This window comes from Phocoena sinus, chromosome 17 (genome assembly GCF_008692025.1).
Source record: "Phocoena sinus isolate mPhoSin1 chromosome 17, mPhoSin1.pri, whole genome shotgun sequence".
Taxonomy (NCBI): Eukaryota; Metazoa; Chordata; class Mammalia; order Artiodactyla; family Phocoenidae; genus Phocoena; species Phocoena sinus.
The window spans coordinates 47201882-47214046 of record NC_045779.1 but is presented as its reverse complement, the minus strand read 5'-3'; the positions used below and the strand labels follow the sequence as shown (position 1 = coordinate 47214046).

The window sequence follows — 12165 nt, the reverse complement described above, 5'->3', positions numbered from 1 at the left end:
TATTTTTAAAGTTTCTTGGCTTGATAAACTTTAATAATAATAATTATACTGATTATATTATTATTGAAATCTCAGAGTGCTAGGCACTGTACTAAATGTTTGTATACTGCTTTATTTAGTCTTATTAGATAATAATTCAGTAAGTATTATTATCTCCATTGTACAGATGAGGAGTCTGAAGCTGAGAGGTTTAGTTGCCTAACGTCATGTAGCTAGTAATGCTATAACTAGAAATCAAGCCAAGACTTTTCAACCTCTATACTACACTGCTCTAACAGCATACTGGGCAGATCTGGATTTAATTCTCACCTTCATCACCATCTTTAAGACCATGGGCAGGTTATGGCACCTCTCTAAGCTTATTTCTTATCTGTTGTGAGTGTTAATAAAATGATAGATATAAAGTGCTCAGATGAGTGCCAACTGCATGGCAACCAGCCAATTAGTGATGCTCAATTTTATTTACAACCAAAGTTTTCAAATATCTCTCACTGGAATCTACACAACTACTTCTGTAGCAATGGCTTAACTCTAAAACATTTACTCTCTTCGCATTTCAGTTTTTAATTCACCTTATAGATGCACAAAAAATAAACAAAGCTTTCTTTGGTGTACTTACCAAATAATTATCTGGTATTTTACAGTAAAATATAAATCAATATTTGTATTAATCTCCTAACATAAGTATTTTTGAGTTTCCAGACTTCAAACAGTATTCTCTCTCTCTCACACACACAAATACACACAAATGCACACACATTTTGCTACTCTAATACAAAAATTATATTCCTATGTAATATGTAATACATATATGTATTTCCCAAGTTTGTACATTTAATAATTGAACGAAGCTATCATTTTAAAAGAATATAAACACATATATAGACTTAAAGGACAAACTATAGGTAAAATAAGTTTGAAGAACTCAAGTATGTAACTCAAGTTCTATTTTCCAAAATTATATAAATAAGTATTATTGTAGAATAACAGCAACTTCTTAAATAATACTTGGAAAATGAAAAGGTTTTGGATAATGAGTGCAAATATTTAGGAATTCTTGAAAATAGAAAAAAACCCACTAAATTGGTATAGTGTTATTATATCTTTTGCTTTTCTGATAAATCTATAAATGAGTATAGAGCAACATCTCATATATTTCATCACATACCTTTAAGCCAAGCATTGTTCCTGAATCTCGAGGTACACTCCCATCTTTTAAACGCTTATTTAATAAAATGCGACCAATTAAACGATCTCCGTCTTTAGATGGCTGCCACGTCACAGGGTGCTGACATATTGCATCAATAAACACAAAATTAATGTCATTTTATGATAAATGACCCCTTAGTGTGCAATCTCTCTAAACTTCCAACTTCCAAAGTGTTATGATTACACAAACCAGTTTTTATTCAAAACGTTGATCAAAAGGGTTTACTAGATTATGTTTGTAACCTCATTTTAATAATCTCAAGTTTTTTTCAAAATCCAGTTACTGCAAATTCTAACAGTGCTCTGACACAATACTGAAGTTCTATAGTTCTACAAAATCTGAGAAAGCTTGAAAACACATGCAAACTCTAATTATCTACACACTGAAGATTAAAAATTCACAAGCAGAAAAGAGACTGCAATTCTATGCAATCGAACTCATTTAAACATGAGCATTTAATCTTCAAACACTTTTGGAAGACTTTGAAAGACTTCATTACAGTAAAAGTTAAAAGGTCACACTATATTAAAACATGAATTTGAACCTCTGATGAGGGCTTTCTTGAAGTAGGTTTCTAGATTAAAATTATTAAAAATACACAAGCTCCAGTAACTTTCCAAATGAACGTGCATGGGAGAAACAGGCCTAATTCAAAGGTGATGACAGATTATATTTCTCACTTTTTGGAGGGTCCTTGATTCTTTCAGGTCTCTGATCTATTTAGCAAATTAATTTTATTTGATAATTCAATGGTATCCATTGTTAAACAACGTTGAAAATATTAGTAGTTTATCTCAGGGCAGAACCAAGCCTTTTATAAATCATGATACCATTCCATTATGAATCATATATCAAATAACAAAGTAAATGATTTGTGTAATCACAGTTTCACAGTTATCTGAAAGTAACATGCACATCTTCATGCAAAATTTAGCAGGCAAAAGACAAGTTCCAGTAAATCACATCTATATGGTAAAAAGATTTCAAAAGTCTCACTATAGTAAAAGCAAAATAATAAATACCAAAGCAGATGGCAATGGTTCTAATACTAATTAATACTACACTAAAATGCTATACAATATAACAAAAGAGCAAAATGACAGTGAAAGGGAAAAAAGAAAAACAACTTTTTCTGTGCAAACAGACCCAATCATCTCCCTTTTGCCTGGGATTCAAACTGTTGATAATTTAATTTTCATCCCAAGGAAAATATATGCAAGCAATCAAATAAGCCAATCCAAAAAAATTCTTTATATTTGTGGTATATAATAAATTACAAAGTTCTTTCATGCGACCATAAACAAAACATTCCTTTGTTCCTAATTTTTATTTTTAATTACTTATTTTTGGTATGCCGTCAAAAAACAAAAACAGCAAAGCAAGCAAGAAGTATTTTGGTTGGTTAGTTTGTTTTGGTTTTGTTTTTCTTTTCTGCACCTTAAGAAATGCTACATTGACCCTTGAAATGCCCTGTCCTTTTATTATGTTCTGTTTGAATGAGTGACAGAGAGCAAACGAAGACCAAATGAGCAGGTTAAAAGGCAGGCTCCACAATCTCAGTACCTTATCACTATGGCTATGCTCCTCGTTAAGGGTTGTGCTACTACACGTATCTACCCCAGAGTCCTTAATCTGAGGCTCAGACCATTCCAAATCCTCTTCCAAAGAGTGGCCACCAAAGTACATCATTTTCTTTTGTCTCTCAGACCTGGTGTTAGAGTCCGACAAAACTGCCTGCTCACTAGTTTTTCTTTTTCCCTTTTGACTGTCCCCTACAGGTGTGGGATAAAAAAAAAAAAAAAAAAATACAAAAAAGAAAACATGCAAAGGTGTAAATCAAAAAGGAAAAGTGAAATGATAACGGAAATTATAAAGTAAGGCTCCACATGTCTCACCAAAGACATTGGGGATGCCTCACTGCTATGCCAAGACGTATGGTCCAACCAGTTGTAATCCATGTCTCCTGTGAGAGTCAGACAGACAAAAGAGGGAAGTAAAGGAGACGGCAAAAGAAAGGACAGAGAAAGACATAATAAACATTTTAAACTCTGTGATCCTCTCCGGTTTTAAGAACTTTGTCTGTAGCACTCACTATATTTACCAAGAGAAAGCTAAGATTTCAAATGACTAAAATTTATAGAATACAGAATATATAGTTTATGTACTCTAGACAGACCCTACAGGACAAAAGTGCTGCAAGAAGAGAAAAGGCTAATAATAAGCAGGAACAGAAATGAAAAAAATTATATATTCTGAAAAAGAAAAAGACTTTCAGCTAGGTCTGTTACTCGTGCTATTTTTTTCATGCTGGCATATAGACATGAGTTTTTTCTCCAAAGATTAAGGAACATTTTAAAAATTAAACAGTGGTTTGCTAATAACCACTACAATGAAAAGTGAAGTACTTAAAGGTTGTTTCTGGAAGGTAGTATGATATTCCTTATAATGCTGAAACCGCCTAAAAATTTTGAGTGATTAAAAAAAAAAGAGTTGGTTACACAAAAGATTATATGAAAAGGACAAAACAGGTTCACTCAATTTCTATTAGTAGAAATAAACTTTCCTTAAATATCTTGAATTACTTAATATTATTTTGAAACAATTTTTCAAGTTATTTTCAGAAATTGCATTCTCCTAAAAAATAAATTTTCTTTAAAAATAATTTTTTCAGACAATTTATGTAATTGGCAACTAAGAATGAATATCCATTTCCCAAACTTATGTGCTCCTTATTTGCCTTACCTTTGAAAAAGAATTTTTTCATCTATATGTGCATATGTCTTTTTAAGCTCTATTCATACTTTCATTTATTTAAAAATATTTAGTAAACACCTTCCATTTGCTATGCATTGTGCTAAGTCTAGCATAAGGGGTAAAACAATGAGACATGCAGCAGAATGGAGATAAATGCAATATACAAATCATCAGTGTCATATAGGAGAGTACAAAACACTGAAAGAGTATAATAAGATCTAATTTAGATTTGGGGGTCAGTAAACACCTCTAAAAAAAGTGATGTTTAAGATGAGAACTGAAATATGTGACTTAAAGGACAGGTAAAGATAAAGGCAGATGAAAAGCATAGGAAAGAGCATTCCAGGAAGAAGTAACAAGATGGTACTGTAAAAAGACTGATGGAACACCAATGTGTCTAAACCAAAAGGACTGAGGGAGAATATGGTGCTAAATGAGACTGGGGATGCAACATAGACCAGTTTAGAGAGGGCTTCTTATACCATCTTAAACATTATGAATTTCATTCACTGAAGGATTTTAAGCAAGATACATGAACTGATTTACATTTTTTAAAGATGAATCTAAATACTAAAGAGAGGTTGGGCTGGAAGACACCATGAGTTAAAAGACAGTTGCGGGACTTCCCTGGTGGTGCAGTGGTTAAGAATTCGCCTGCGAATGCAGGGGACATGGGTTCGAGCCCTGGTCTGGGCAGATCCCACATGTTGCGAGGCAACTAAGCCCATGCGCCACAGCTACTGAGACCGTGCACCTAGAGCCCGTGCTCCGTGACAAGAGAAGCCACCGCAATGAGAAGCCCGTGCACCGCAATGAAGAGTAGCCCCCGCTTGCTGCAACTAGAGAAAGCCCGCAAACAGCAACAAAGACCCAATGCAGCCAAAAATAAATAAATAGATCTACTTTTTAAAAAAAAGTTGCAATAACTCATGCAACAGGTGATTATGGCTTGAACATAGGTGATGGTAATAGACATGGTAAGAAAGGGAACTGAGAGATGTTTTGGAGGTAGAAATAAGAGTGTTAAGAAGGACAAACAGAGAGTAAAGTAAGATATGAAGAGGACCCAGATTGAATTCTAACAGAGTTTGATTTGAGATGAGAGAGAGAGACTGAGAGCATGCAGAGATAGAAAAGAAGAAAGGAGGGAGAAAGATGCAGGTCTCCAGGCCAAAGAGAAAGAGAATTTCTTAAAGAGGAGGGGAAATCAACTACAGAATGATTTCTACACATCACCTAAGATAAAGAACTGAAAATTATGCATTTGATTTGGCAACATTAATATCAGGAAGGATGTTAGAAAAAGCACTCTGGGTAGAATGATGAAATTAAAATCAGACTGAAGTAACTGAAGAGTCAAAGGAAAATGAGGAAGTAGGAAAATTCTGTGTAGATGAATGGTTCACAAAATCCCTAAAACAGCATAATCAATAGCATCTGGGAACTTGTTAAAAATGCAGATTCTTGGGTACCACCTAGACTTAATTAGGAATTCTGTAGGTGATGCCTAGAAATTTGGTTTAACAAGCCCACCAGGTGATTATGATCTCACTGTTTGAGAAGAACAGGAGACAATTCTTTTTTTTTTTTAACTTTATTGAGATATAATTCACATACCATAAAACTCACCCATTTAAAGTGTACAATTCAATAGTTTTTAGTATATTCACAGAAGTTTATTTGTGAAGGATGATGAAGCTGTTCTATTAACATATGCAAAGTTCAATTTGTAGGGAAAAAAAGACATTCTTCAACCTGTTAACTAGAGAAGTGCTTCCCAATCCTTTTCACTGCACAAATGACAATTAAGATTTTATGGCTACCCAAAACCCTGAGCGTATTTGTATTTCAGAAAACCTGTAACTCTTTCGAAATACACCACTGTTCCACAACAAAGTATTGATAAATCTCTGAATTGGATTAAATATAATATGGAGACTATAAATAAAAATTTTTGGCTGGTTTATGTGAAGATGTGAGACTTCAGCTTGCAATCTCTCTTCTCCCGTATGCCTACAAACTACCAAAATTGCGGAAATGTAGTTTTTCCCTCTGTACATAAATAAGAAGTCAGCTGTCTGACCATTTGAAGCTAAAGCGAAAATATCAAACAAACAAAAAAAGTCACATACGGTAAGCCCTCAGTAAACATTTCTTACATGAGTAAATATTAGTGTTACTGTAAGAATTAAATAAGGTAATCAGAACATATAGAATACATATAGAAAATATATAGAAAGTAGTCCTGAACTATCAGGACTGCTAATATTTAGATAATAATACTTATCACTTAGTATTCTTATTATATATAGCTTCAAAGGGCAGAACTAAGATAATGTTTTTCCTTTAGTAGCAGTCAAGAATGTACTGCTGAACTTTCCAGTTCTAGAACAAGAAATAGAAGACAAAAAGAACAAAATGGAAATTTTAGAACTTTTTGAAAAATGACTGAAATTTTAAAAGCAAATGGATGGGTTCAAGAACAGAATGGAAAGGACAGAGGAACAACAATGTACTTGAAAATAGAACAGAAATAACGCAATCTGAAAAACAGAGAGAAAATAGACTAAATAATAAAATAAACAGAGCCTCAGGGACTTCGGGGATTATAATATATAATTAAAATAATAAAAGATTCATGTCATTGTAGTTCCAGGAGAGGAGAAAGATGGGGTCAGAAAAAGTATTTGAAGAAATAATGACTGAAAATTTCCCAGATTTGCAAAACATGTAAGCCTACTGATTCAAGAAACTACATTAAGCCCCCAAACAAGAATTACACAAAGAAATCTGTGCCAAGACACATCATAATCAACCTAAAAACTAAAGACAAACTGTTTTGAAAGAGACAAGAAAGAAACAACAACTGATCTAAAGGGGAAAGACAATTCCAATGACAGTGATAAAATTTCTCATCAGAAACCTTGGAGGCCAGAAAGAAATGGCACAATATTTTTCAATTGCTGAAATAAAAGAAATGTCAACCCTGAATTGAAACAAAAAAAGAAGGAACCTGAAAATATCAAGAAGGAATAAAGAACATGGTAAGTAAAAATATGGGTGAATACAATAGGCTTTCCTTCTCTTCAGTTTTCTAAATTATGTTGATGTTTGAAGCAAAAAGTATACATTGTCTGATATGCCTTTCAACATACATAGAAGAAATATTTAAGATAATTACCTTATAAACAGGGAAAGATAAAAGAACTTAAAGTATGTAAGTTTCTACATCTGTCTAACTAGTAAAATATCAACACCATCAGGATGTGATAAGTTATACATATGTATACACAGTACTTAGAGCAACCACTAGAAAAAAATCTTTGCAAAGAAATACACTCAAAAACACTACAGATGAATCAAAATGCAATTGTTTTTAAAAAGTTCAAATAACCTATAGAAAGGCAAGATAAAGAAAGCAAAAATAAAAAACGGAACAAACAGAAAACAAAAAAGAAAATGGCAAACAAGAAAAATGCAGACCAACTCCCTCATAAATACAGACACATAAATCCTTAACAGAATATTAGCAAATATAATTCAGCAATATATAAAAAGAATTATACACTCTGACCAAATGGGGTTTATTGCTAGAATGCAAGGCTGGTTGAATATTAAAAATCAATGTAGGGCTTCCCTGGTGGTGCAGTGGTTGAGAGTCCGCCTGCCAATGCAGCGGACACGGGTTCGTGCCCCGGCCCGGGAAGGTCCCACATGCCGCGGAGCGGCTGGGCCCATGAGCCATGGCCGTTGAGCCTGCGCATCCGGAGCCTGTGCTCCGCGACGGGAGAGGCCACAGCAGTGAGAGAGGCCCGCGTACCGCAAAAAGAAAAAAAAAAAAATCAATGTAAGCTATCACATTCACAAGTTACAAAAGAAAAAATATCATGATCCTATTCATTGATGCAGAAAAAATTCATGATTAAAAAAAAAATACAACTCATAGAAAGCAAGGAATGAGGAGAACTTGCTCAAATAAATAAAGGACATCAACCAAAAACCTAGTTAAGATCATACTAAGACAAAAGGCAAAATGCTTTATGTGATGAGAATTCTCACGAAAAAGGATATCTTTATTTGTAACAGCCAAAAAGTGGAAACAAACAAAATGTCCTTTAATAGGCAAATGGCTAAACAAACTGTGTTATATCCATACCATGGAATAATACTCACTAATAAAAAGGAAAAAACTATTGATATGTACAACATAGATGCACCTCAAGGGTAATATGCTGAATGAAAAAGAAAATAACAAAATATCACACACCACATGATTTCATTTATATAGTATAAATAATAAAATTATAGAAATAGAGAAAAAATTAGTGGTTAGCAGAGGTTAGGGATAGGGTGGGGAGGGACGAAGGTGTTACTAAGTATAAAGTGGCAGCATAAGGAAGATCTCTGTGATGGTATAGCTCTGTATCTTTGTAACAGTGGTACTTATATGAATCCATATATGTGATGTCACAAACCTAAACAAACACATTGTTCCAATGTCAATTTCCTGGTTTTGATATTTTTCTATAGTTAAACAAGATGTAACCATTGGGGGAAACTAGGTAAAGGGCACATGGGATCTCTATGTACTATCTTTGCAATTTCCTGCAAATTTATAATTATTTTGAAATTAAAAGTTAAAAATAATGTGTTGCTGCCTTCATAGGTATTGATAATCCCATCACTGGAAGTGTTCAAAGAAAAGCTGGAGTACCACTTGTTAGCATGATATAGTGAACAATCAGTGTAATAAAGTTACATTAAAAGAGCACTAAATCCTACCGAACTCTGATATTCAGTGATTCTATTAGTTTGAATTAAACACATTTAAATATAAAACCTGGTTAAAAATAATGAAAAGATTCACATCTTAGGCTACGATTTTCTCCTTCACTTATCTCTACTGCAAAATATAAACTAACCCAATAGTACGTGTGTCTGTGTCATGTTGTGTTTGATGCACAGAGGAAAAAAAGTTCAGATATTCTATTTATAACATTTTCCCTACAGTCATTAAATGAATGCAAGAATTTATAAACTGTTTTATGTCACAATTTTTTATTTGTTTAGGTTAATAAATGTTTTCAATTAAATCACATAGTATACAAAGGTATTCTTCAACATCTTTATTTTTAACTTAATCATGTTTATAAAGTCACAGCATGTTGCAACAGAAAGAGTTTTATAGCTGAAGCCACAAAACCTATGTTAAAGTATTGGCTCCACTCCTTACTAATTTTATGACTTGGGCAAATCACATAATACATTAGGCCTCATTTACGTAAAAAAGAGATTAATCGTGACATCTCACAGATTGTTGAGAGGCTTAAGTAAGATAATGGTCATGAAAGTGTTTGGCAAATTATAGAGTCATGTCAATGTTGATGGTATCATGACCATCTTCATCATTATTAAAGTAAAATAATCATAATTTCATTCTAAATAGATAGGGAAAATTTATCTATGGCCCTTTTATTTTTCCTCTCATTTTTCTTCTTGGTATTTTACTTTCTTCCTCAGCTTGTCAGTTTTCTGAGTACAGGTCTTTTACCTTCTTAGGTAGGTTTATTCCTAGGTAGGTTTATTCCAGGCTCTTTGTGTTGGCATTTTCCAACAGGAAACACTGCTTCTGCAAAATGTTAATAGGCTTGAGTGATATAAAGGTCCTCTAGTCAAATAAGCTTAGAAAACTCTGGATTAAATGCAATTAAATAGATTCCTTGAGTGCAGAATTTTTCCTATAGTAATGACAATATGCTTCTGTACAAGAATTATGTAACCTACAGTTTTATTCTTTTTATTGTAATGGTGAATGGGATTGTTTCCTTAATTTCTCTTTCTGATCTTTTGTTGTTAGTGTATAGGAATGCAAGAGATTTCTGTGCGTTAATTTTGTATCCTGCAACTTTACCAAATTCATTGATTATCTCTAGTAGTTTTCTGGTGGCATCTTTAGGATTCCCTATGTATAGTATCATGTCATCTGCAAACAGTGACAGTTTAACTTCTTCTTTTCCAATTTATATTCCTTTTATTTCTTTTTCTTCTCTGATTGCCGTGGCTAGGACTTCCAAAACTGTGCACTATCATCTTTCATTACTTAAGGATAAGGTTCAAACAATTGTCCTCTCTCTCTCCAGCATCAACAAATTTCCCCTTGCTATCACTGCTATGAGAACACAGACATGCTGTCTTATCTCCTACCTTTTAAAAATCCCTCTCTCTAGTCATCAACTCCTTTTTTGTTGTTGTTCCTCTCTACAGCAAAACTCCCCAGAAGAGCTGTCTGTACTATTTCCGATTCCTTCCTTTCCTTTATTTCTTGAGCCCACTTCAGACTTCCAACTCCACCACTACACTAAAAGTGCTCCTGCCAAGGTCACCAACACCAGCAATCTGTTCCTGCATTGCTAAATCTAGTGGTTAATGATCAATCAATCCTCAACGAATTTGACTCCTAAGCAACAACTGACACAATCAATACTTCTTTTTTAAACATCTTTATTGGAGTATAAGTGCTTTACAATGGTGTGTTAGTTCCTGCTGTATAACAAAGTGAATCAGCTATATGTATACATATATCCCCATATCCCCTCCCTCTTGTGTCTCCCTCCCACCCTCTCTATCCCACCCCTCTAGGTCGTCACAAAGCACCGAACTGATCTCCCCTTAAAATCCTTTCTTTAGTTGGATTCTGGGATATCACTTTCCTTCTGGTTTTCCCCCTACTTCACTGGCCAGTTAGTCTCAATTTCTTTGGCTGGCTTTTTCTCATCCTCTTCTAATTGTGGGAGTATTCCCCAGGTTAATCCTGCAATCTCTTCTTTTTCCTAGAAACATACTCCCCTAGTAGTCTCTTCCAGCTGCCTGGCTTTAAATATCATACATATATTGATGACTTCCAAATGTATGTATCCAAACCTAACCATGCCAGTGAGCTCCAGATTAGTATATCTGCTAGGTTACTCACCACCTCCACTAGATATCTAATAGGAAAATTGAACAATATGTACGAAACTGAATGGCTGATCCTCCCTGCACTCTCCCAAAAATCTGTGTCTGCCACAATTTCCTTATGTTAATTAATGGCGACTCTTTGCTTCAATTTGCTTAGGCAAAAATCTTTGCAGTAATCCTTAACTTACTCCTCTCTTAATGTCACACCCACCTCTAAACCATCAGAAAATTCTGCTGCCTGTACTTCAAAAATATATCCAAAATCTGACTACCTCCCTTCACTTCCACTACTACCAAGTTGGTACAAACAACCATCATCTCTCATTAGGTATTAGATTAGCCACCTAACTGGTCTCCCTGAATTCATCTTTGCCCCTCTCAAATCTGTTTTCAACACAGCAAGAGTCCTCCTCAAAAGGTAAATGAGATGAAGTCATCTGGTTTCTCATCTCATTCAGAATGAAAGCCAAAGTTCTTGCAATGACTTACAAAGCCCTATATGATCTGGCATCTTACTACTTCTTTGACCTCAGGAAATTTGCCTATTTTTTGTTTGTTTGTTTAACTGTTGTAGCCTCTGGCACACACAGAAGTGCCTGGAACACAAAAATTGAATACATTTGTTGATGAACTAAAATATCAAGTCGTCATTTTCACACTTCTTTATGCAGTGGAGTCTCTTTCCTAACAGAACTCCCTAATATGAAAGTGATTAAGAGCAAAATTTGGTTGAAACAAAGTGGAAGATCCCTGATAGTCACCCATGCTCTCTGACCTTCTTCAGCAGTTCCTGAAACATTACCACAGAAATCTGGTGCTCTGGTTTTGGTATCAGGGTGATGGTGGCCTCATAGAATGAGTTTGGGAGTGTTCCTTCCTCTGCAATTGGTTGGAAGAATTTGAGAAGGATTGGTGTTAGCTCTTCTGTAAATGTTTGATAGAATTCACCCGTGAAGCCATCTGGTCCTGGACTTTTGTTTGTTGGAAGATTTTTAATCACAATTTCAATTTCATTACTTGTGATTCGTTTACTCATATTTTCTATTTCTACCTGGTTCAGTCTTGGAAGGTTATACCTTTCTAAGAATTTGTCCATTTCTTCCTGGTTGTCCATTTTATTGGCACAGAGTTGCTTGTAGTAGTCTTTTATGATGCTTTGTATTTCTGCGGTGTCCATTGTAAATTACAGACCAATATCACCGATGAATATAGATGCAAAAATCCCCAACAAAATACTAACAAAC

The 12165-nt window shown here is 34.3% G+C and overlaps 1 protein-coding gene across 1 annotated transcript in view; it reads right to left on the bottom strand.

Annotated features, from left to right (window-relative positions):
• Window positions 1-12165, bottom strand: part of RIMS2 (regulating synaptic membrane exocytosis 2) — a 452082-nt gene that overhangs the window by 269980 nt on the left and 169937 nt on the right. The window contains exons 4-5 of the mRNA XM_032610227.1: window positions 3106-3173; window positions 1169-1288 (exon numbers count right to left, since the gene is read on the bottom strand). Of these exons, the coding sequence (XP_032466118.1) occupies window positions 1169-1288; window positions 3106-3173 (188 nt within the window). The remainder of the gene's footprint in view (window positions 1-1168; window positions 1289-3105; window positions 3174-12165) is intronic.